General features: G+C 39.5%; 1 protein-coding gene across 18 annotated transcripts in view; it reads left to right on the top strand.

Moving 5' to 3' along the window:
• Positions 1-22,529: 22,529 nt before the first annotated feature.
• The window catches only part of LOC127447681 (peripheral plasma membrane protein CASK-like), a 244,914-nt gene continuing 239,975 nt past the window's right edge, over positions 22,530-27,468 (top strand). For 13 of the 18 annotated variants that reach the window (XM_051709662.1, XM_051709672.1, XM_051709666.1 and 10 more), the window contains exon 1: positions 22,541-23,189. In XM_051709662.1, the coding sequence (XP_051565622.1) occupies positions 23,131-23,189 (59 nt within the window). In that variant the 5' untranslated portion in view covers positions 22,541-23,130. Of the gene's footprint in view, positions 23,190-27,468 lie in introns of all 18 variants that reach the window. The other 5 variants (XM_051709673.1, XM_051709674.1, XM_051709676.1 and 2 more) reach the window with 2 other exon arrangements.

Below are 27,468 nucleotides of genomic sequence, written 5' to 3'. Positions count from 1 at the left end.
GGGTAAGGCCAGAATATTAATAAGTATGTCCTTAACTCCTCGTGCGTGAAACTTTTGCATTTGACACCCAGGAATTTACACGTCATGAAGTCGTACGAGTTTATGCGAACAACATCGTGCGAGTCCATACGAAATAGCTCGTAATAACTCGTAAATTACATACAAATTTCCATGACATTGGTTTGACTTTTAAGCAGCAAAGTCAGACATCAAAAGTTAGCTTTTCGGGGGCCTGGGTAGCTCAGAGAATATTGATGCTGACTACCACCCCTGGAGTCACGAGTTCGAATCCAAGGTGTGCTGAGTGACTCCAGCCAGGTCTCCTAAGCAACCAAATTGGCCCGGTTGCTAGGGAGGGTAGAGTCACATGGGGAACCTCCTTGTGGTCGTGATTAGTGGTTCACGTTCTCAATGGGGCACGTGGTAAGTTGTGCGTAATTCGCAGAGAGTAGCATGAGCCTCCACATGCGGAGTCTCTGCGTTGTCATGCAGAACGAGCCACGTGATAAGATGCACAGATTGATGGTCTCAGAAGCGGAGGCAACTGAGACTTGTCCTCCACCATCCGGATTGAGGTGAGTAACCGCGCCACCACGAGGACCTACTAAGTAGTGGGAATTGGGCATTACAAATTGGGAGAAAAGGGGATAAAATTATAAATAATTTTTTTTTTTTTGCTTTTCCCTCTCTGCAGTAAATTCCTCACAGGCTCATATCTGTGATAATAGAACATTATAGTTAATAAGAAAGCAGTTTGATTGCCCATTACCGCACACAGTTGTGGCTGCCAGACAGACACAGGCAATTTCTGTTAATTAGTGCTCCTTGACAATGAAGTTCTAACGATGAGCATAGCAGAGTGTTTTATTATAAGAAGCATCAGTTAGATTTTAGCCTCAGTCAGATCATACATCATCACACTGGTACCTCAGTCTATGAGTGTGATCCAGCCATTGAACTACACTCAGAACATACAGTACTATAGAATATGGACATGACTATATAAAATATTTTGGAAATATTTAAATTAATTTTAAAGGTCAACTCATTCTCCACTAACTCCACGCTAGAGGACATGTACAGTGAGATATTTGTAGGTTATAATTTTGAAGATTGAGGGTTGTTAGTTAAAGCACTACACTCTTCACTTGATCCAGGAGACATAATGTCAGATTTCCTGTCAGTTCTCCAGTGTGCAATGTTAAGATGAAAGATCTGCTAAGTTTCAAGCCTGTGGCGCCCCACAGCTAAGGCACCGAAATCCTCATGCATTTAGTTTCAAAGCCACAAGCATGAAAAGAACTGATTATCAGGGGCATAGAATATTCAGGGGACACGGGAGACGTGTCCCCCCTTACTTTATTTTGTGTTATTCATACAGCAAATGTGAAAATGCAGACGTTCAAATAAACTGGTCTATCAGAGATGAGATATCTGATCAACTGCATACATGAGCACGTCATGTAGCGCCGTTTCGATGGTGACCATGTCACTCACACCTGGAGCTGCATGTCAGGCACAGGTCAGAGATCAGCAACTTAACGCTGTTTTCTGATGATTATCTTTGATATTATTATGATTAGCTATAATAGTATGATATTATAGCATCTTAAATCAATAGAAGCTTTCTTGTAATTACGTGTGACATTCTGCACTTTCTATTGCATGCAGAATTGCGCTTTTTGTCTGAAACTGTTTTATTTGTTGATCTTTGATAATGATTATGTTCCAACTTGGAAAGAATGCAAATTACTTTACTTTTGTTAAACGTCTCATCTGGGTTTAATTTATGAATAAATTACCCTTTCTCCATCATTTACTTATAAACGGGTGCTCCGCTAGTCTGTGCACACACCCGCACCAATCAGTTCCAATCAGCTCTGAAGGTTCTGATTTCTTTGTAGTAATCACACAGAATGAAACTATAAACTATAAAGCTATAATGTCAAAATAAATAAATGTGTTAATAGTGTCAAACACTTAATTAATCATGTGTTACCTTTTACAGTCTTAAGGGATACATTTCTGAGGGTGAGCCATTTGAAAATTTAGCGGCACATTACTTAAAAAAAAAATTTTCATTTATTTTTTTTTTTCATAATTTGTTTGCAACAGCGAATGAGCAAATGGTTAGAACTGACAGCAAATGTGGACAAAAGCAAATATCTAAATAAGCAGTGGTCCTTTTTCTACAGCATATAAGAAATGTGATTTATTTCATGGTATGTTTCATGGGAAGAGTCAACCACTCTTAGCCAGATTTTTATGAGAACAACTGTAATTGATGCTTTTTTATTAAGATGCTAGCTTGTCTCATTTGTATTGATCTGGTGTTAATACAGAAGCAGATTTGTCTATTATTAGCCCACAGGGGAACAACATAACATAGCTTGTGCACCAGTTAGTCATAAAGAGTAGCCTACATTTATACAGACAAATTCAGGTCAGATAAGTGTGTTAATCTGATAATATCAGAATCAGAATCAGAATCAGCTTTATTGCCAAGTGTACTTACACATACAAGGAATTTGTCTTGGTGACAGGAGCTTCCAGTGTACAACAATACAAAAACAATACAAAAACAGAAGCAAGACATAGATAATAATAAAATATAAAAAATAAAACTAATTATACACATACGTACAGACACACACATACATACATACACACATACACATGGATAGTGCAAATCTAATACAATCTGTTATGTACAGTGCAAATACAAATCTGTTATGTACAGTGCAAATGTTTTTCTTTTTCTTTTTTTTTCAGAGGAATGAAATGGCAGAAGAGGTTGGATGTGTTGGATAAATATAAAAAAAGACTAAACTGCGTATTGCACATAGTTATTGCTCAATGGGGCAATTTAACTGTTCATGAGATGGATAGCCTGAGGGAAAAAACTGTTCCTGTGCCTGACGGTTCTGATGCTCAGAGCTCTGAAGCATCGGCCAGAAGGCAACAGTTCAAAAAGGTAGTGGGCAGGGTGAGTGGGGTCCAGAGTGATTTTTCCAGCCTTTTTCCTCACTCTGGAAGTGTATATGGAGATGCAATAATAAACATTTTCTTATTACCAGGGAGAAAAAGGTTTTTGCCACACAAAATATGAAGTTAGTTTGAGGCCTCAAATTTCCACCTGTACAAACTCACAGCATACATAAAAATACAGCTTGAGTTGATGCCCAGTGGAATTAATTAAAACCTCGCCAGCTTCCCACTGAGGTGTTTTCTCCATGTAATCACTGCTCCATACCTCATATTTAATTTCACAAAAATGTTCACATTCTAAACACATCCATTGATACCCCTTCTTGTGTATCACCCCTTCTCCATCTCTCTCTCTCTCTCTCTCTCTCTCTCTCTCTCTCTCTCTCTCTCTCTCTATCAGTCTCTAATCTCTATTTCTACATTTTCTCAAAAGGAAGTTTCTGCTTTTAAAAAACACTTCAGTTTTGAGACAGAAAATAAAAAGTTGTCTTTTATATAAGAATCTCAATACTCGACCCTTAATACATGCTGTGATAGTCAGGCCACAAGAGACTTGGACTAACAACAGTTCGGCAGGATAGATTTATCTTGATGAGTAATTGAGCACAGACTCAGAAGGCAGACTCAAGGGAGCAAGCATGAACATGGCCTACCTGCACTGACCGTAGCAGAAACTGAAGGATTATACAAGAAGAGTGACAAGTATGAGCAGATAAGCTTATATCCTTCATTTTGATCACAGTGCTGAATGAATTATGACTACACAATATAAAGAGACAAAGAAAGTGAACAAATACTGTACATCTATCTCACATTGTGATTAAAGTCTAGTTTTCCTAACGAGGGGGATGTGAGGGAATTGAAAGGGATTTGTGAGATTGTGATAAAAATGCCAATGCTTAGTTAAGTATTCTAAAAAATATATACTTGTTCAATTAAATAATTTAAGTCATAGGGTTTGGGAACCCATAGTATATAGGTTTAGTGACATTTTGAACTGATGATGGGGAGGCCACAAAAATAAATTTGACCTCGTCCTTGATAAATAAAAATTACACTGCATAGTTGGTCACCTGCATATGTTGTGTCTTGGAAGCTGGTGTGCTGGTATTCCCAACAGGCTTCTTAACTAGGATAACCAGCAAGACTTCTTTAAAAGCCAAAGATCACAGTGGCTGACCAGCTACGTTTTTCTGGTCTACCATCTGGATCAGCTTCAGAGCAGCACTAACAAGCAAAAATTCATCATTGTCTCTGGTCTCAGAAAAGTTGTCCATGTTTGTCATATACTGTACTATAGCGAGTAATGTATGTTCAGTTTGGGCTTTAAAAGGAACATAAGCCAAAAATGAAAATTCTCTCATCATTTACTCACCCTTATGCCATCCCAGATGTGTATGACATTCTTTCTTCTGCAGAACACAAATTAAGATTTTTAGAAAAATATATAAGCTCTGTAGGTCCGTACAATGCAAGTGAATTGTGACTAAAAATTTAAATCTCCAAAAAGCACATAAAGGCAGCATGAAGGTAATCCATACGTCTTCAGTGGTTAAATCCATGAACCAAGAAGCAATATGATATGGGTGAGAAACAGATAAATATTTAAGTCATTTTTTACTATAAATCAGGGGCTGAGCTAAGGTGTGGTCAGGGGTGGCCATGGCCCCACTCGCCCCCACTCCCAATTGGGCACAATTTAGTTAGTCTCCGATGATACGAACAACTCCCCCCCACCCCATCCAACGATGTGCCACCACAGACTGATTGCTGGACCCTGCCCGGCCAGCGCTGTGAAAAACTCCTGGCTTCGCCCCTATTATAAATCTCCACATTTGACCAGCCCCGACCAGTAGGTGCCGATTTCCAAGAGTAGCAAAAAAAAAAAAAAGAAAAAAGGACGTGGAAGTGAAAGCGAAGTGGAGATTTATAGTAAAAAAGACTTAAAATATTGATCTTTTTCTCACCCACACCTATCATATCACTTCTGAAGATATGGATTTAACCACTGTAGTTGTATGGATTACTTTATGCTGCCTATATGTGCTTTTTTGAGCTTAAAATTCTGGCCACCATTTGCTTGCATTGTATGGACCTACAAAGCTGACATATTCTTATATAAATCTTTGTGTTCTCAGAAGAAAAAAAGTAACACATCTGGGTTGGCCTGAGGGTGAGTAAACGATGAAAGAATTTTCATTTTTTGTGTGAATTATATCTTTTAATATCAGGAACACATAATTCAAATGTCCTCATGTTCTTCTGTGACTTATGTTGCTTAAAGGGAAATAAATATGCTATTGTCAAGAGTATATTATAGGTGCCATGCACTGCTGAATTGGCAACCAATTTAATGTGAATCACCTTTGCAACTGCATTTATAGCAGTGCTCGTACTGGGGGGGGGGGGCTGGGGGGCCATAAGGCATTAAGGACCCCCCATAAGAGATAAAAAAAAATAGACACTGAGAGGTCCCCAAGTATTTTAGTAAAGATAATAATGACAAGTAAAAATGTAAACGGCCCTACATCACAAGACCGCTAATCGCACTCCACCCCCCCACAAGTTTTTATTTTCTACAAAGATAAAAACCTTTTTCATGTGGTGCTTTAATATTCTTTTCCCAACATCCACTTGGTCTTTAACTTCTTTCTGTCTGTATGACACACACAATGGCTGAATGTCTGTGTGTCAGCAGTGAGTACACATTAACTGAATAATTCCACCACAAGCATTAATGACACATCATAGTGACACACAGTGTCATCTTCCCAGCAGTACACAATAATTTGGCACGAGTGCTGCTCTGTCATTTCAATCTATTACACTGTTGCAAAAAATTATGTGGTCTTTAGACTTTGAGATGTATTAAAAAGACAAGCACAAGGAAATCTGATTGCACAGAATTACAGTCACTGTATGATGTCGAAAATTGGAACTGTGTGATGGTAAGCTGTTTCCACTCTTTGTAACTTTTCTCACACAGAAAACCTCCTTTAAACAATGCTAAAATGTTTAAATTATGTGGTAATTTACCAGGAATATCTACACATTCTCATACATCTCCATGCCTCATTCATGGCATGGACACAACATCATTTCTATTGCTGTTGTTACACAATTACTGAAGGGCTTAACAATACAATTATTTCCTCTGTTAATAATCCCAGAGAAAGATGCTAAACTGTAAGCCTGTAAGGTATATATTTCACTGTGTGTTAAAAATTCAGCTTTCCTCCCTCTCATAACTGCATTGGAATATGTGCACGTAATGATGTGGGTTTCATGTTGCTTTTTGAATTTAAAGACTGCTTAGGCTTTCTAAAATCACTATGATAATGCATCATCTTAGCACAAAAAAGAAAGCAAAGGTTTGGCATGTGAATAGCTGAATTGCTGAATTTGCCTTGAGCTGTACCATACTGTGACTGCTGATATGATATGTTGTTTTTCTTTGAATATAATGTGCCATTTATCTCCCAGGGGGACTATTCATTCATATGTGGAACTTTCTCTTTGTTGATGTCGCATGGAGCAAGCACATATTCTCAGACCTGCCCTTTAACTGATGAAATGTCAATGCAAGTCTATCCCCCTGCAAAAGCAGTTCAACTTTACACATTTGTTTAGGATTGGTGTGCTGTATGGAATGGAATACTGACCTATTTAAGAAACTCAAAAAATTATTAGTCTACTTTTGGCTACATTTGAGCTGTAGGTCCACTGAGGCAGTACACTTGCTATGACAAGAACTATTAAAAATGTTGAACTGGCAGATTGCATTTACAGTACCTGTGGTCCACTCACAGCTCAGTTTTCACCAAGTAGGAAGTTTTCGTGTATCATTATCCCTTTTGGTCCTGGAGTAATAGATGAGATTTTAGGGCTTGGTTTAGGGTTAGGCTGGGGTTGGCGTTTTGACAACATTTTTATCAACCTATCTTTTCCCTTACATTTTAGGGATAGTTAATAGTTTGGGATAAAAATGGGGTAAGGTATATGTTGGTTTGACAGGAATGTTGTTCCAGGGCCAACAAAAGATGTTGATCCTTGAATACATCCTACTTGAAAATAATCACAGTCACCATTAGGCCACACACTCTGTATAACAGTGGAGAGGTGACAGGAAACCATGTGCATATGGAGTATAATGCATATATGTACATGCATTATACTTTTCATAATGCATGGAAGTATCTGTATTTGTTGAGCTTTTAGAGTCTTAAAATGTATTCCTGAACACCTTTTAAAAAGAAGGGGGAAAAAAACAATATTGGAATGAAATTGCTGGACATGTAAGTGTATATAACCACATGGGGGCAGCACCCATGTATGGGGCACATTAACAAAACCATTGGACCACTGACTGTATTGAGGCACTCAGTCCATGCTTAACCATCACCATTGTGCCAGGTCTATCAGCACAGACAACCTTCATGTTCCCTGTGTTGTAAGATTATGTATTTTGCGCAACCTTCCTGCATCTACTACCAAGTAGGCCTTTCCCTGTCTGTCACTCACTCGACATTGTGTCGGTGTAGTGACACTAGGGGTTCGATCTTGAGAGCCCCAATCACCTTTGCTTAAAATAGAAAAGGCCAATGAGTGTAATGAACTGGCCATGGAGACGGTGTTAGGATCCATGTGCTGGAAGTTTATTATGAACACAAGCAAACAATCCAAATTGGCAGGCAAATAGAGGTAGTCGTAAAGCAAACGGTATAATCCAATAAACCAAAAAGAGAGTCCAACAAGGCAAACAAAACAAAGAGGTATCCAAAAGGCAGTAAATTCAGGAAAACAGGCAATGGTCATAACATGAAAACAATCAGCAAAGGCAATGGAAAAACGCTTGGTAAGGCAGGGTAAACTGGCAATACTTCGCAAAGTCAGGATGGAACAGCATGGTATTTACATAGTTTAAACAGGAAGTCACCAAAGAAGAAACGGTATAGAGTTAGTTTTCAGGAGAGGGCTCCCTCCGGTGGTTGGTAGGAGGGGTAACAACCTCGGATGTTACAATGAGAATTGGCGAGTGGAATTTGCATGTCAATCTCCGCCCCGGACATACGGGTATAAAAAGAGATGACGTGCACCACTCATTCAGATTTTTTCTTCGGAGCCAAATGCATGTATTGTGTTCATCCCATCACCTACGCTTACGCTGCTGGATTTACAGAGCATATCAGCGTTCACCCTCACACGGTCGAGTGTTGTGCTTCCCCTGGGCGCTTCAGCAGCCGAGTCTACAGTTGCTAAAAGAGTATATTCTAAAAGAGTATATTTTCTACTAAAAAAGCTCGCACCAATGATTGGCGTCTTTTTAAAGACGGCCTTTCGCTTTTGTGCTACTGGATGTGGCCGTTATCTCTCCCCTTCGGATAGCCACGAAATCTGTCTCGAGTGCTTGGGGTGCCAGCACACCGAGGCAGTTTCGTGGAGGGGTTATGTTCTCATTACGAGAACATGCCCATGAGAACGTTGCGGTCGTGGCTCACTTCCTTCTTCATGAAGCAAGGAGCCACCGCGGCTGCTCCCCAACCCACTCCGTCCTGGGCTGAAACTCAGGCGGCTGGGTCGGCGAGCACCGCAGGTGATCTGGATGTGGACATGGGAGCGCTTCCGCCAGCTCAGCCCCTGCGGACCTCCCATCCCCCAGCACGCTTGTTCTACCCGGAAGAGCTGTCGAGTGATGCAGGTGGTCCGCCTCAGGGTGGATTTAATGTCTCGTTCGCAGCTCGTGACGAGTATGAGTTATCGGTTGTGGCATCGGAGGGTGGGCTTCTGCTGTCGGAAGCAGACGAATCTTCTGAGCTCCCGCCCATGGGCGGTAGAGCTGGGGATGAGTCGAATGCTGAGATAGCAGCCATGCTTGCCCGGGCAGCTGCCCATCTCACAAGGGGGGCTTTTTGGCGACATTGTTGAGGACTTCGCCCATCAGTTCTCGATTGTGAGGAAGCAGACCGAGGCGATCAGACACATCCTTCAGGCCTCCAAAGTCCTGCGCCCCATCTGCTTCTCGCCAGGGTCGTTCTTCTGTGATGCCGGCTCCGTCTCCCGCACCATCGGAGCCTGTACGCCGTCCTCTGAGAAGAAGATTCTCCCACAGGAATGCAGCTCCACCTGCCCGTCAGTCGGCCCCCAAGGACCCCGGACGGGTTTCGAGGTGGCCCTGACACAGGCGACCCAGGGATGAGATGTCTGACTCCGACCAGTCTGGTCCGGGTGTACTCAGGCTCAGTGCCCCATACGTGGTTATTCCCCTCTTGGTAATCCCATGTGACATGTTTCCAGTGTTCGATTTCCCCTCAGGTGAACCCTGTGTTTCCCTTCATCAGAGCTTCGCTCTGCTTCGGCCACTGTTGCTGTGTACCCTCTCCATAGATAGAGTCCTCCCGGTGTTATCATTCCATATGTGAACTTCCCCAATGGTAAGTCCATGTGAGGTAATCTCCACATGTTAACCTCCCTCCGGTAGGATGTGGTCTCCATAGTGCCCTCCCTCCTGCAGCGTTATTCCAGAAGGTGCTCGGCGGGAAATTGCTTAACAGCAAATATCAGGAAAGGCCACTGCCTTTAGCCTCCTTGGGTAAGTGCCTCCTCCCCCCTTAACAGGACTAGGGAGACGCCTTACCTAACTCGCTGGAAGGTCACGACGTGGTCGAGCGCTCGCTGCGAGGCACGCAGCAGCTTGCCCATGTCCACTCTTCCATACCTCGTGACACGGTTCAGCACCTGCAGCGTTTCTTATAGGGAACCCCTATTGTCACTACATCGACACTGCGTAGAGTGAGTGACAGACAGGGAACGTCTAGGTTACTAGTGTAACTTCTGTTCCCTGATGGAGGGAACGAGATGTTCTGTCCCTCCTGCCGCGGCGCTGAACCGGCCACTGACATGGCCGGGACTCTCTATCGGCTCCTCAGCATAAATCTGAATGAGTGGTGCATGCCATCTCCTTTTATACCCGTATGTCCAGGGCAGAGAATGGCATGCAAATTCCACTCGCCAGTTCTCATTGGCCTTTTCTATTTTAAGCAAAGGTGATTGGGGCTCTCAAGATCAAACCCCTAATGTCACTACATCAACACAACATCTCGTTCCCTCCATCAGGGAACAGAGGTTACACTAGTAACATAGACGATTTCAACACTGTATGAACAATGTCATTTGCAATTATTCATACAATTGTTCACAATTTCAATCAGGTAAAATTATTGGATGGTCATGGGGAGCATGTTGTTTGTTCATTCATCCATAAGCAAGAGGGCACTGATAACACATATGGCAGTTACCTAGTTACCAGCAGAGACCTGGAGCATCAAAAGTAGTGATAATCTCATTACAGCAAGTTTAATTAACTTATCAACCTAGGTCACAGGCCATATGAGAGGTCTATTTTACATCATCACAGAGGACAGTAATTGGGATGTGTAAGCACTATCCACCATTATTCAGTAAATCATCGCAAGCAGAGTAGGATCCTTTTTGTATTATATTTGCAACATTTCATCCATCCACACTTACAGTCCAAAAGCTGAAGTTAATGGTATCAGGTACTTAAAGTGAATTGTCTTAGATGTGAATAGCAACCTTTGTACAGGTGAATGAATAATGTGGACAAATGTACTGGGTTGGCCACCCTTTATCTAAGATTAAAATGTGCATTTGAAAATAATATATTTTTATTTTCTATCTAATTTCAAGATTTTTATCAATTTCAAAGTACTTGACATAATTGTTTTGTATACAGTATTGCCAAGAAATCATCATTCTATACACAGACAAAAAACAGTTACAGAAAAGAGAAAAAAAATATATGGTACCCCTGGTATAAAAACAACAACAAAAACAACAAACTGCTTTTTGAATTGCATTGTTGTACTGTATTGTTACACATTTACACATGTGCACTTTGTTCCATGTATGCTACATCACTGTTCCAACAACAATTTCCACCAGCTTGCTGTGAGGCAATAAAAGCTTATATTATATTATATTATTATATTATATTATATTATATTATATTATATTATATTATATTATACATATGCAAAATTTAAAACAAAACTGAATATAATAAAATCAACTTGTAATAAAACAATAATAAAATTCAAGCGAGTTGTAAATGGACATTAAGACTAGGCTGTTTTACAGACAAGTAATGAATCAGTAAGTATGGAGATGGAATGTTGAGTTAATGTATTTCAATTATACATTTTGTTGTGAGATATATGCATGATAGCTCTCCCCCCACCTGTACTTGAGCCCTTATAGATGGGAAAAAGTGAAATGAGGTTTGAGAGTTAATATCTCTGTTAATGAAAATTTAGAAAACCACTTTTTGCCAGTACTGGCCCTATCTAAGCTTCACTAGAGGTGTCCATGCAAATATTTTGTAGTAGTGTTTTTTAATATCCAGCTCAAAGTGACCATAATTTCACAGATGTTCGCTCTCTGCATTCTTTATAGCTTTAGATGCCCATGTTAAGGATGTAAGAAGAAAACACTAGAGATTGATGTTGACAACCAGCATTTCTCCCCAAGTTCATTTGGTTAAATGAAAATGAAGCACTGTAGGGCATATCAGACAGGCTGCTACAGGATTTACATACAAACGATGCAAGCCTCCAATGCAATTAAAAATACCCTGCTTATTAATAATTGCTGCAGTGTCTTCATTATGTATGCCATAAGGCATAATGGTTTTGTGGGTTTTTTTCATTATCTCTCTTTTACTGTGTTCAGTTGTCCATCAAAATCAAGTCTGAAAAAACAAACTGCTTTTCTTGTAAATTGTCTATCTACAGTGACGTTCTTCAGGGCAGCTGAAATTGAGCACATTAAGAAGGTGTGATTTTCCCAACAATACCCTCGCATTGGAGACTGTCTGGAGCTGGTTTAATTAGATTGTAATGGTCTTCCTGAGTGAAAGTGGAGTGCAGCGTGAAACCTACACCTAGGGCACTCTGTAGTGTGAAACACACCCTTGTGACAGTAAAACATTACCGGGGCCTTGTCGCTCTCTGCATGATTTATAAAGCACTAGAAAAAGGGGTCACCCTCACCACTGAAGACTAATTTGAGCTCCCTGTATGCACAGACACGTAAAAATACAGACACCACCTGCGCACATGCTTTTTCTTGCCATTTTGATTCTAGCCAGACTGGTTTTCTGAGGTGTTTGGGAGAACTCCTGGCTACATGAGCCAGCATTTTTTGATGCCATTGTAGGCTAGGCATGTTGGAATATGTCAGAGTGGTTTAGATCTCATTTCAGAAGATCCCATTGTACCTGTGGTGGGAAAGGCCCTCCCTCCCTGTCAGTGCTGTGAGATTTGAGGCCCTCAAAATGCTCCTCAGTATTCAACACAGCTGACACTTTCAGTTATCACTGTCACCTTGATGGGAATCTTCGTTAGAGCCTTTGAGTTCTTGCCCCCTCTTCAGACCAACAAATAAATATCCCTCTCACACCTGAATGGTTGCAGGCAGGCGAGTTGGACACAGGTAATAGTACAGAGAAAGACGTCTCACACAATACTCGCTTGCAAAAATTGCAACATTACAATTATAATAATTTCAAAATGTCGCTGCCTTGATAATAAATATTGAACATTTTGCTGGCTGTAGTTGTGTGCTTCTCCTTCCACTGTACTTTGAAAAATAAAGGTTCCAATTATAATCAAACATGTTTTGTCATGTTTGTGATGCCATAGGAAACTTGAAGTTCCACAATACATTTAATTCTCCAGTTCTTTAACAAAATGTGCCAGTGCTTTAAAGAACCCAGAAACCATACTGATCTAAAGAATCTATAATGTAATATCAATAACTTTCTTTAATCTCCAAAGAACTATATTGCAACACAAGATCTCTGTACACCGAAAATAGTTCTTGATAAGAAGAGGGCTGAACATAATATGCTAAGTACTATTAAAGAACATTTATTTTTTAGAGTTCAGAGAAGTTTTTTCACAATGACTATAGTCCTTGAGTTTCGGATTCCAAAATTTAAATATTGAAAAAGGTATATTACACAAAGTATACGTTTTTAGCATGTTTTATATGTATATACAGTAAATATGTGGAATTTATTGTTCTACAACATTGTCTTATAATGCATTTTTTGTTTGTTTTATTTTTATGCTTTTTAATGTGAGACGGTTTGGGTATTGTTCTATTTTTATTTATTTATATTGATTTATAGGGAAATTACAAGGCTTTGTGCATGTGTACGCACCATGAGTCCAAAACAAACTTCCCTTCGGGGACAATACAGTGTATTTCATTTCATTCATTTCAAGTCATTGTCAATGTTTTGACAGCATCAAAATTCATATAGTGATATTCTGATTCATTTCAGTGATACTGATCAGTAGCAAGATAATATCAGATATAATCAGATTTAAATCACTTTTATAGAAGAAGCAAATCTGAATGAGGTCTTTCTATAAAAAACAAAATTCTGCCTGTGACAGAATTGATTAACTTGCACATATTATGTTTAACCTTTTAGTGCTTTAGTGCTGCATCTCCTTAGTGTATCACTCTATTAACCAAACCTCTCGCAGACAAACACTGACTTCAGATTACACTCCTGCTGTTACCTAGTGGACACATAATGGAATTAACCTTCCTTTAAATAGCTGGTTTTACCATATCGTTGTGTTCTTCTCCCATTCAGTTGAGCATTACAACTTCTTAATAAGTTTAAGTACACAGCTGAAAAAGAGAAAAAGAGAGATACAGTGGTATAGTAAAACAGTTCAGTGGTGAGACAGATGGACTAAATATATCTCCGACAGCTGCTTTTCTCACTCCTTAACTCAAATTATGCATTCAGCGGCTGCACACATTGAAAAATTCTAACTAGCACTGATTTTTGTTCTTCGATAACATAACCAGGTATAACTGGCAAAGACACTGTTTTAATTGTTTAATTGTGCTTTTCACTAAATGCTATATTAGATGTATTCAGTGTTCCCTGTGCATTCCCTATTACAATAATAAAATTAGTCTCAACTATGCAGAAGAGAACAGTCGAGTTGGCATTTAACAATGCCAGTTGTGGCATCAAAGTAACACTTATTAAGTTGACTGCTGTGAAAAGCTAATTTTATATAGGCATCCATGCATGACACTGTGCATGTGGCTTGTATGGCAAAATGCTGGTCATTCACAATGGCTTCTAGTGATTGTATAGACTCTAGACTGAATCAGAAAAGGAAAGCATAATAAGGTCTCAGAAAGAAATGAAAGAGAAACACAGAGAGGCAGATTAATTGTAACCTTTCCTAACCTTTTAATATTATTAAATATTAATCACTTTAAAAAAAAAAAAAAAAAACTGTGGGTGAAAAACAGACTTTATAGAACGCAAATTCAAAAAACTTACACACATTACACACATTATTTATTTATTTTTTTTAAAGGAACTGACAATTCACAATTAGTTATTTTAATATATTATTTTATTAGTATGAAGACACTGTTGAATGCAGATCTTTTCAATATAACAAAGCATGCCATGACCAGTGGATCAAAGTCACATGAGCTCAGACACAACCCGCTTCTGGCACACACACAATAGGTCTTTCTGCCAGACAGTCACCTGCTGCCACTATAGCCATTGAAAGTTTATTTAATGCACCTAAGGACACCACATGTCCTCTGCCTCCCTCATTCATAATGCCTTAAACACATTATTTGAAAAAATACTGCCTTTTCTGTCTGTTTTTTCATACTTATCTATAATCATTTCAAACTCAATGCTAATACGAATAAATAAGAATAACTAGACATGTAGTCTAAATCAATGATGTGTTTGTGTCAGCATAATCTGGTACATTTCAACCTCTTGGGGGCATGCATTTACAGAAAAATACATGCAGTCATATTGTGTGTGAATTAGTAGTTTCATTTTTTTAAATGACTGCAGCTGAGTCAGCTGCCTTTACTACAGTGTGTCAGCATCACTGAGGCTATGTTTCAACTCTGTGTTTTTTCAAAGGACTCTGACTGCAAATTCACAATGAGGACTGACTGAATAAATTTCTCAATGGACTGAACATACACAATCCAATTAGCTCAAGTGTATCCCACCAATCATCAGCTAAGAAATCAATGGTGTAATTCAAAGGCACTAATGTAAAAAGTGCAGACAGAGACCAGAGTAGTGCATTTCAGCAGAATGTTCCTCCACTGCAATGTTATTTTGCTGCTTGATCACAAACAAAGAGACTGAATATGAATATGTTCATTATTTAGCATTCAAGATATTCTTGTGGAATCGACAATTTCTTGCTGTTATGGTTTTGAAAAATGGCCAAGTTAGTTATTATCAAGCTAACACTGACAATTTAATATTGTAATCCAGGAAACAAAAAAGCATGTGACACAATGGAAGGTTTTGATATGATTAGTTGATGCTAAGATGATATGTAGTCAATTAACAGATTGCTTATTTATTCTGACATGTCGACAAATGTTATTATCTGTTTATCTGTTGTTGCCCCCATTAACATGAAAGAACATGAATTAATGAACAGTCTAGAGTTAAAGTCTGGCATGTAATAATTCAAGATTAACTAATTTGCACAATTATATATCAATGGAAATAACCGTAGGTTAATTCATGTTATATAAATGTTTCATGATTAATATTGTACTGAAGACATTATGTCTTTAACATAACAAAGACATGTAAAAGGCAACAACAATTAGGTACGTACTGAAATTTCACATGAAATTCAACAGAAACATAAAACAGTGACACATGTTTACATAAACTTTAGTGTCTGACAAGCCTGTCTTTAAAGTAAACACTTCTTTAGCTCATGGTTAAGGAAGAGCAGGCAAGATGTCGCGTGACGTCATGTGAGGGTCGGACGTGTGATCGGCGAGCTCTGCGCACTTTGCGAGTTTTTAATTATTTTTGTGTCATAAACCGGTGAAATTCTATACACTGTTTCATAACAGTTCTATGAAGACAATATGTCAAAGAATTCAAAATCCTTGGGCTCTGGAGACATTAAAATACACTTACGTGCTCAAGCTGATACCCCTGACAGGGCCGCAGACCAGGGACTCAATTTGGATGGTGTGGCTGGAGAAATTCAGCATCAAATGTCCAGCATGTCGGTGATGCTGACAAAGGTTGTAGCGGATTTGGAGGATCTTGTTGTAATATGTCGATCGATTACGGCCATGGAGGCGAAATTCTCTGAGTCGGTTACAAGATTGGGGGACGTCGAGAAACGGATAGATTATCTGGAGTCATCGGAGTGGGAATTAGCTGCTAATCCGCTAGCAACAAAGGCAGATTTGCAGTGTATCTGGGAAAAGTTGGAAGACCTTGAGAATCATAATCGGCGAAACAATGTCCAAATTGTTGGAATTCCTGAGAATGAAGAAGGCAGTAATATGGTGAAATTCCTAGATGAGCTCTTCCCAAGACTGGTTGACATAACAGGCCATAAACTGGAAATCGAGCGAGCTCACAGAGTTCTGGCTCGGAGATCCACTGAGTGAAACAGGCCCCGATCTATTCTGGCCAAATTTCTGAGATCATCCAATAAAGATCTCGTGTTATGCGAGGTGAGGTGTAAAGGAAGGCTTTCTTGGAAAAACCACAGCATTTTCTTGTTCCTAGACTTTGTGAATTTGACAAGAGAGAAACATGATTGATTCAAGGAATGCACGAATCTCTTACATCAACGGAAGATGTTTGCACTGATGTTTCCAGCCAAACTGAGAATAGATTTTAAATGTCCCCAGCAAGCATTGTCCTTCATAAAGTCATTGGAATGAGTAAGCTGTAGTGTGATTCTCACATTGCTCCCAAGTGAGCTTGACTCACTGAACATTCACTTGACTGTCCGAGGAAGCTGGGTGCCTTTTTGGTTTCTTTTTGTGATGGTTCCGCCTAGCAGCTGGAGTTTGTTTTGTGGAATAACACTCCTTCGGGACAGTTGTGGATGAATCTGCTCATTCTTTGTGCTTATGCCTCCTATTGGATGGAGTTAGTTTTGTGGAATATTTTTTTGCAGAACACTGGAAGGATTAAGTCATCTGCTGCATTTATGAAACAGCCGGCTCACTGAACATTCGTTTGACTGCCCGAGGAAACTGAACATTTTTATTTATTTATTTATTTTATTTTATTTTATTTTATTATTGTTTTAAATTATTTATTTATTTATTGTGTGTGGGTTGGTTGCGCTAGAGGCTGGAGCTTATTTTGGGGAATGTATAAGCTCTACATGTTCTTTGTGTTTATTCTGCCTATTGGCAGGATTTGTTTTATAGATTTTCTTCTCTATGTAATTCTGTCTCACAAAATTTGTATAGAAGCACCAGACTTGAGCAATCTGATGGCAAAGTTGTCACGGGGGCTCTCGTAGGCGTACATGGACTGTTTGAGTTTAGAGGGATGGACACTGGTTGGCGCTGTCGTGCGCAAGGTTAATGCGCACTGTAAAGGGGTTAGAGGGAAAGGAAGAGGCGAGAACCGGCTTGACAATATAAATAATAGTTCAATAATAAACTTAAACCAAAACTCACAAACATAAACACATACAGGGCAGCTGCCTATAATTCTCTCTCTCTCTCTCGAACTGCCGTCTCCGATCGCTTTTATACCTCGCTCGCCTCCTCAGGCTGATTGGGGTCCGAGCGTGCATCATTCCGGCCCGGCCCCACCCTCCTCCGCACTACAAGCACGTTTTTCTTTTTTCTGTTTGTTTGGTTCAGAGGTAAGTTCAGGGTTTGATTGTTGCACTAATGTTGGAATGTGGTCTTTATAATCTTGTTTTTGACACACAATCTATTTTTTCTAGTATGTCAAAATGTAAAATGTTAATATGAGTGGACTGTCCCTCTCCACGTGGAATGTGAATGGGTTGGGGCACCCCAAAAAAGAAGTTATTTCTCTTCTTAAACATAAGAAGTATGATATAGTGTTTCTTCAAGAAGCGCATTTTTCCCCGCAGGAAGCTGAAGAATTTGGGAAGATATGGGGTGGACATGTTTTCTTTAGTGCTGGCTCAAGTAAGAGCAGGGGAGTCATTACATTGATAAGTAAGCATCTACAATTCAAATGTCTCAAACAGATTAAAGATAAATTAGGAAGAGTCATTATTGTTTTAGCAGAAATTCAGGGGCAAAGGTTGATTTTGGCTAATATTTATGCACCTAACTTTGATGAAGGGATGTTGCAAGCCGCTGGCATCCCTCATGATATAATACTGGGAGGAGACTTAATCTTTTGATGGATTCAGTCCTTGATCATAGTGAAGCAAAAGTGTGCAAGCCCCCTAGAGCAACACTGACGCTTCACAGGATGTGTAAAAATCTTGGTCTTACAGATATTTGGAGACTTTTGAACTTTCATCTAGTAGGGAGTATACATTTTTTTCATCAGTCAATAAGATTTATTCTAGTATAGATTTATATATATATATAAAAGTCCCTCATTTCATCTGTTGTGGATTACTCAATTGGAATTACTTTTGTAGATTACTCAATTGGATTACTCAGTCTCAGATCACACCCTGGTGAGTTTAGAGATGTTGCCACATACGGAGAAAAATAAATTATATAGTTGCCGCTTTAATGTATCCCTTTTGCAAAATCTTGAATTCCAACAAATGTTAAAGTCTGAAATCAATGTTTATATGGAGACCAACTGGTCCTCAGTATCCTCTGTGGGCGTGGCTTTGGAGGCACTTAAGGTGGTTCTAAGGGGTCGGATCATACAGTATGCCTCATTCATCAAGAAGTCCAAAGCACAAGAACTCGTGGAGTTGGAAGGGAATATTAAAAGTGCTGAGGCAGAGCTGAAATTTTTTAGATCTTATGCTACAGAATTGGCTCCACTTTTGCTAGAAGTTTATACAGAATCATTAAAGAATGGAAAGATTCCGCCAACCATGACACAAGCCTGGATCAGTCTGATACTTAAAAAGGACAAAGATCCAATCGAGTGTAAGGGTTACCGTCCAATTTCCCTGATCCAGCTAGATGTTAAAATATTGTCAAAAATTCTGGCTAACCAATTGAGTAGTTATGACATCTCTTATATATAGAGATCAGGTGGGGTTTATTTGGGGCTGCAGCTCTTCTGATAACATTAGGCATTTCATCAATATCATGTGGTCAGTGGCGAATGATCAGACTCCGGTCGCTGCCATCACACTTGACGCCGAAAAGGCATTTGATATGGTAGAATGGGATTATCTTTTTAAGATTTTGGAAATTATACTGGTTCGGGAGTACTTTTATTGGATGGATTAAGTTACTTTATAGACACCCGGTAGCAGCGATACAAACAAATGGATTAATTTCAAATTATTTTACTCTAGATAGGGCAGGCAGGTGTGCCCTCTTTCCCCATTATTGTTCTGTCTTGCCCTGGAACCATTAGCAGCCACTATAAGAAGGGAAGATGATTTTCCAGGGGTGGTGGTGGGAGGTATGGCGCATAAGCTTTTGCTTTATGCTGATAATATTTTATTATTTGTCTCCGACCCCACTAGATCTATGCTTTGCCTCCACAGAATTATTCATTCCTTTTCTAAGTTCTCAGGATACAGAGTCAGTTGGTCTATATCTGAAGCTTTGGCTCTGACAACGTACTGCCCAGTAATGGCTTTTCAGCTGGGCGCCTTTCAGTGGCCCAAACAGGGCATTAAGTATTTGGGCATTTTATTCCCAGCAAATTTGTCTGATTTAGTTAGAGTTCATTCTGACCCCTTAATAAAAACGTTTTCGAGCGATGTGGGCAGGTGGGCTTCATTACATTTATCTATGATTGGGAAGGTTAATGTTATTAAAATGAATCGTATTCCAAAATGTAACTACCTGTTACAATCTCTCTCTTTAGATGACCTCTCTCTTATTTCAAGCAATTTGATAGCATAGCGAAGTCCTACATTTGGAATGGTAAGCGTCCCAGATTACATTCAATATGTTACATAGGCCGATTGACAAAGGTGGGCTAGGCCTACCCTTTATTATTATGCATTTGGTCTCAGATATTTGGCTCATTGGTCTCTTCCACCTGAGATAGCCCCTCCCTGGTTTTGTATTGAACAGGAAGTTCTGGCCCCTATTTTGCTATTGCAAAGCCTTTCTATCAAACTAACCGGAGAAGTTAAGTTACATCCCGTTGTCTCGCATTTGCACTCGTTGTGGACAAAAGTGTCCAGAGTGTTTAATTCGGACATTTATTTAAATGTTGCCTCGAGCATATGGCTGAACCCCAAATTATGTATTAACAAGTCCCCTTTTTGCTGATCAGAGTGGATCGGGAGGGGGGTTACTACACTCGGTGACCTGTATGAGAGTGGACTGGTGAGATCCTTTGAAAATTTGGTTAAACATTTTGGGATTCCCAGATCTCAGATGTAAGTATTTCCAGCTGTGCCACCTGCTCTGTACTGTTTTTGGGAGTAGTTTACACCCCCCTAAAGCAGCAGATACTCTGGGAGTGGTGATTACTGCTTTTGGAAAAGGTCATGAGGCATCAGTGTATTAGTTACTTCAACTTCTCTTAAGAGGTTATGTGAGAAAGATTTAAACTTGGTATTGGAGGAGGGAGTGTGGACTAGGATTCTAAATAACATAAAGTCTGCATCTAGAGATGCAAGGGTGTGCCTTATTCAGTTCAAGATTTTACATAGAGTCTATTGGACCCCCTATAGATTGTATAGGCTTGGTCTTAAAGACACACCCACCTGCTGGTGATGTCAATCAGAAGATGGATACACAACCCATGTCTTTTAGGGATGTGTTAAGATCCAAAAATTTTGGTTGAAGATTCAGGGTTTTATGTGTGAGGGATTGGGCTCTCAAATTCTATTTTGCCCCAGTCTCTGTATTTTAGGTGATGGGGCGGTCAATAATATGGAAAATAAGCACATAAAGAACTGGGTCCTAACTAAAGTTATGATCACCAGACAGATAATTTTAAGGGGTTGGAAGTCGGCTGGAATGCCCCATTTCAGGAGTGGTGTTCGGAGATGGGCAGGGTGACAGCTTCTGAAGAGGGGTCATCCAGAAGACTGGGGAATTTAGATTTCTTTGTGGGGAAATGGGGCAAATATTTGGCTATTTTGGAGGACTCTCGGGGAGGGACAGTGGAGAGAGAGGTGTAGTGGATGTGTGTGATTATTATATATATATTTTTTGTTTTGTTTAGTTTTTTTGTTTGTTTGTGTGTCTATAATTATGTGACCACTGTGGTGTTGTTGGGGGTTGGGGATTGTTTTTTGTTTTTGGTTGTTTTTTGGGGGGGGGGGGGGGGGGGTGGTTAGCAATAGTGAGGGTTAAATATTGATTCTATTTGTATATGTTTTGCTTTTCTTTGTTTAATAGATGAATCAATAAAAAAAACTATATAAAAAAAAAGGAAGAGCAGGCAAATAATTTTTTTCTGTCTCATCTACATTGCCTGTACATTGAACCTCTATATACTAATGCTCACCATATATTTTAAATTGGCTGACTGTGGCGGCGGGGGCGTGGTCAAGCGTTCGTATGCAAAGAGAGAAAGAGGTAAGTGTGCACACACCTGAGCGCTATAGTGTTTAACACCTGTTTCTGATTGCAGTAAGCACTGGGGAGAGCGTTATAAGGAGGAACCGCGCCAGAGACAGAAAGACACACGAAGACGAGTTTGTGTGAAAGTGACTGCTGAAAAGCTATTTTGAGTTTTTTCTAATTAAAGACCTACTTTTTGAGTGTACACACACACACACACACATATATATATATATATATATATTTTTTTTTTCTTCACTTCAGAACTGTCATTTGTGAATATAAATTGCATCCCGTCCGCTGCCGAAAGGAAGAGAGCTGTAGGAATAGGCCTACTTATGAAAACTTTTTATACTCCCTTTCTTCCTTTTATTTGCAGAAAAGCAAAAAGCGACAGTTAACAATGACATAATTTGAAACATTAAATAACGATTAAATAACATTCTCGGTTTTTCCTCACTGACGACGGCGTTGCTTTTATCTAATAGTTTTCACTATTGTTTAACTTACACTATAACATTTTATATTGTATGATGCATTTATTATTTTAATTTTACTATATTTTTTTTAATTTTGTGTATTGTTTTTCTTTGTAGCCTACTGTATACACTGGCAATATTGAATGCATAACAATTAGGCCAATAAAGTACTTTGAGTCTCAATTCACTCTTCAAAATAACTTTTCATTATAATTACGTGCACATTACACACTTCCTATAATTGGACAGTGTAGCCAGTAGCCAGCTAGTAAGTAAATAAAAGGATTCCGAAAGCTGTTTAATTTGATTACCGCTTCGCATTGCCTCACTAACACCACAGAAAGAAACTGTTTCTTTGGCTGACAAACTCGAGACACCTGGTCGTCATTCTGGCTCAAGCCGTCATTCTGCGCTATGCAGGAATTCCGGAATACAAACGTCCTGCCGGAGCCATTATGGCGTGAGGCAATCCAGTTTCATAACCTTGAGTGGGAGGAGTTTGGGTTTTCTGGAAGCAGGGAGCAGCAGAGCTGGAGTTAACGAGGAGAACTAGAGCAACGGCTGCGAACTGGGGGCGGCTAGCGCAGAGAGCAAGGGAGAAGCCTCGCGCGTGGGTAGAATGAGTAGGATCAACTGAACTGCGCACTTTACCAGCCTACATTTGATCCCAGAAACGGTGTTTACTTATTTTTGGGGATTCGGCAGAGTCGGGTTAGTTAGTTAAACCTTTAGACGACTAAACACACTTTGTCCCGGTGACTTCAGCAGCGATTATTGTGGAGTTGTTTCTAACATTTGAATTATCTCAGCCTCGAGTGGCGGGATTAAGGGGGCCGGGAGAGAGGGAGGAGAAGGTGGGGCAGAGTGAGACGAGCGCTCACTACTGTCCGCCCGCTACAACCGACCACCAACCGATATTTTGGACAAAACCGACAGGAGTCAATCATTGTATGTTTATCGGAATTGAGAGAGCGATAACAGCCGCTGTCATCTTTTCCTACACCGCTCATTCCAGGAACTCTGAAGTATCTGCGCTGTTGGGCGCCTTAATCCTCTAAAATTTACCGTTTGGTCGGATTTTTTTTGGAGGGGAGTGTAAATTCCCCGGTCTTGTTGGACCATGGCCGACGACGACGTGCTCTTTGAAGATGTTTACGAGCTGTGCGAGGTCATTGGCAAGTAAGTGTCACGGTTTGTTCACTTTTATAATGATATTGCAAATGTCCATCTGAACCTCAGGATGTGTCTTTTTGCATTTTGTGTCTCGTGTCAGTTGAGTGTCATTGATGCAATAGTTGTCACTGCATTGGACTGTTATAGTGCAGTACTGCTATTGAACACATGACAGTTACATTTAGTCGTAACTCTTGAAAAACTGCACGTTGGCTCATGCAGGCGGAATGGGAAGGTTGTATGTGGTGGTCAGAGATGAGAGAAGCCTGTCCTTAAAGCATTCATGCAGGTAGATGGCCATTCAAGACATTCTAGCCTTTATTGACAGCCTTTTATTCATGCACAGTCCTCATTATTGCTGTCTTTGTCATTTATCAGTTGATCAGTGGTGAAATCTGCAAAGGCTGTGACTGAAACTGAGTCAAATTTATTTTGTTATGGAGATCAAGATGTCACATGGCTTTTAAATGCTATCAAGAAAATATGATCAGGTTTATGCTTGGAGTAATTCTTGGTTATGGGCAGGGTCAGAAATTAAGGGGAGCTTAGGGCAAAAATGCCACCAAACGTGACAAAAAATACTTCACAAATTCAAAATGTGGAGTCAAACATCTGATATGTAACATCTGATGTAGTTTTTAATATTTTACCCTAGGCCTAGTTATACATATTATGGCAAAAATATGAGTTGATGTTAGCTAATATGGATAAGGTATATTCTCAGTCTAATAATTAAGATGGAGAACTTTGTAAATACATTTATTAAATTTAAGTATTTGAAATGAAAGGATGACATGTGTTATATTTTTTATGTTTATAATAAAATACACCTGTGTATACACCCTCATAAAAGTTCAAAATGCTTCTGAAAATCAGATCCAGGGGGCAATTATTGCCGCTTAATGGAAAAGGTATTTTCTGACACTGGTTGTGGGTATGTGAAAGACCATTGTTAACTCAAAAATGATTTTAAGATTTATTCAATTTCATAAGTAATTTTTATTGTAATTTTTCAAAGAGTAATTTTATAAATCTAAAAAAATAATAAAATAACAAAAGCATAAATATTTTAAGTTTTTAACATTTAATTTTGTTTAACATTGCACAATTAAATTTAATGGAATTTTGTTATGAAATTGAAATTCAGAAATCTTAAAAAGTCTTAAAGAGTGTTGATGGCCACTGCATGCATATATATTTGTTTTTGCATTGAGTGGTGTTGGATTTTATATGATTTCAGGCTAATATTATTAATAGTTAAATTTTTTGATGTAACGTAACGTTTTGTTGAATGCCCTAAGATATACAGTATGCCGCTCATAGACTATATGGACAAAAGTATTGGGACACCTACACATTACACCTACAGGAGCTTTTATGACATCCCATTCTAAATCCATAGGCATTAATATCGAGTTGGTCCTCCCTTTGCAGATTCAAAGAACAGCTTCCACTCTTCTGGGAATGCTTTCTACAAGATATTGGAGTGTGTCTGTTGGAATTTTTGCCCATTCTTCCAGAAGAGCATTTATGAGGTCAGACAATGATATTGGACGAGAGGGCCTGGCTCGCAATCTCCATACTAGTTCATCCCAAAGGTGTTCGATAGGGTTGAGGTCAGGGCTCTGTGCGGGACAGTCAGCTTCTTCCACACCAAACTCATCCAACCATGCCTTTATGGAAATTGTTTTGTGCACTGGGGCACAGTCATGCTGGAACAGAAAAGGGCTTCCCCAAAGTTGGAAGCATAGAATTCTCCGAAATGTTAATTCCTCAGCTTACCAAGACATTTTGGAAAATTCTATGCTTCCAACTTTGTGGAAACAGTTTGGGGAAGGCCCTTTTCTGTTCCAGCATGACTGTGCCCCAGTGCACAAAACAAGGTCCATAAAGGCATGGTTAGGTGAGATTGGTGTGGAAGAACTTGACTGTCCCGCACAGAGCCCTGACCTCAACCCTATTGAACACCTTTGGGATGAACGAGTATGGAGATTGTGAGCCAGGCCCTCTCGTCCAACATCAGTGTCTGACCTCACAAATGCTCTTCTGGAAGAATGGGCAAAAATTCCAACAGACACACTCCAAAATCTTGTAGAAAGCATTCCCAGAAGAGTGGAAGCTGTTATAGCTGCAAAGGGGGGACCAATTTGATATTAATGCCAATGGATTTAGAATGGGATGTCATAAAAGCTCCTGTAGGTGTCCCAATACTTTTGTCCATATAGTGTGTATGCAAAAACACCATCTTGTCTTTAGTGACAGATCATTAAAAATCAATCACCTATGAGGTTAAATGCAAAGGTAAGGCAACATAGCACATCACATAGTACTGTGGAAGACAGGCATAAGGTAATAATAATTGAACCTTGGAGGAAATGAAGCTGTGGAAATCTTCCTTTTGATTCAGTGTTTTGTTAAGCCACATTATGAGTTTGGTGTCTTTTGAGACAGAGAACTGCAGTGGAGGGCACTGCACAACCCTCGCATGTATCAGCAGGCCTGACCTTTCATACTCAAACTGAAAACACAACTGTGCCAGTCCGGATTGTGCTGGATAGAACATTTTGCCTATTGTTATGTCTTGGGATGACATTTTATATAATATATAAGTTCCTGTCCTCAACTGTCACACGATGCAATTGTTTAAATATTTTGCTCTTGTAAATGCTGGATTTTCAATGTAATGACAATAATTCAAGTGCATTTCAAATACCATGTATTTAAAACTTCCAACATGGTACTCTGTAATTACATGCAGTTTGATGCATGCAGGTTTTTCATAAGGACAACATATAGTTACAATACTTTCTGTGGTACATTTCACTCATGGTGCAAACTATATAGGAACACATTTGCATTTGGGTTCTGTTTTCTGTATTCCACAGTGGTAAAAAGATCTCCTGCAAACCAAAGGAAGTTCAGGTAAAAGATGCCCTGCCTAGATGCAATAGGTGGTAGAATACATTTTGACCAATAGTAGTAGTGTATGTTTTGTTTACAGGGCCTTTACTCCTTTGATTCGCCATGGAATTATCCATTGTATTTCACAATGATACACACTCACATGCTCAAATCCTTTTTGTCTGTGTGGTTTGTCGCTATTTGAATGATCCACTTTCTTGTACTATGTCCACCCTGAGGCCCCATGCTGGTTTTTGGAGGTAAAAAGGAAAGAGGACGCTGTCCATTAAGCAGATACACTCACACTGCTTATCACTGCTTCTCTCCCTAGGCCAAGTTGTGTGAGCTCAATAAATATGTGTTTGTGTCTGTGTGTGTCTATGTGTGTCTATGTGTAGAATGCTGCTCTGTTTATGTCTGTTATAAATGGCACATATTGCTAATATAGTACAGGACAAAAGGTCAAGATGGATGACCAAGCCATTCTGCAGTGCCATATTTCACTGTTATGTAGTGTCTGACCTCTGGGCTTGTTTGATAAAAGCAGCTTCCCTCCAAGAGACCATTTATAAGTTGTAATTCCAAGTCTATTAATCTGTGTTTTTAGTTTTTTTTTCAAATGAGGGCAGATGTTTTAGGGAATAAAAACTGAAAACCAACCCGTTGTTTGAGTTACACAAAGCCACAACAGATGGCTTTGCAAACTATTAAGCACGGCAATGGTAGTATGACAAAGCACAGGAGTAATTATAAAAAAGGGCTGAATTTAGTGGCAGAAGTGGACTGTGTGTGAGTTGTTGCTGGTCATATGGTAGTACACTTCCTTTTGGTGGGTTCTGAGTCCAGAGTGATTGTCTTGTTAAAAGCACTAATGCTTTAATAGTGTCAGAATGATGCCAGAGGGACAAAGCCTGATTGAGATTTGCTGATGCATGAAACAGTCATCAAGCAGCCCATGCAGGAGTCTCAGGCCACAATGTGCTACACACAGCGGTTTTAGCTCTGTTGGACCTGGCAATGCAGCTTAGCAAACACAATTCAAGTGTTAAAAGTCTTAATTCCAAAGGTTCAAATGTTATAGAGTTTGTGGAATTTTTCATACTGTAAACCATGTCTATCTAGAAATCAGTATCTATAAATTATCAAGTTTATCTAGAAAGTTCTCATTGTATATCAAACAATTTGTGGGTATATTCATAAACCCCTGCAGATAGAGACGCGTCCTCTAGCGGTTCACGCTGAGCAGCGCAGCAATGTTAAATAATTTATCATTACAATTCAACTAGCAAAGTTTGTCAAAATGATCGCTTGCCAAATGTTGGCTATAGATGCAGTACACTTGAAACATCTCATAGAACAAAGCAATAATTTGCGATCTGTCTGA

This window comes from Myxocyprinus asiaticus, chromosome 11 (genome assembly GCF_019703515.2).
Source record: "Myxocyprinus asiaticus isolate MX2 ecotype Aquarium Trade chromosome 11, UBuf_Myxa_2, whole genome shotgun sequence".
In the NCBI taxonomy this organism is placed as follows: domain Eukaryota; kingdom Metazoa; phylum Chordata; class Actinopteri; order Cypriniformes; family Catostomidae; genus Myxocyprinus; species Myxocyprinus asiaticus.
The sequence above is the reverse complement of the archived record's forward strand: the minus strand, read 5'-3'. Positions and strand labels throughout refer to the sequence as shown.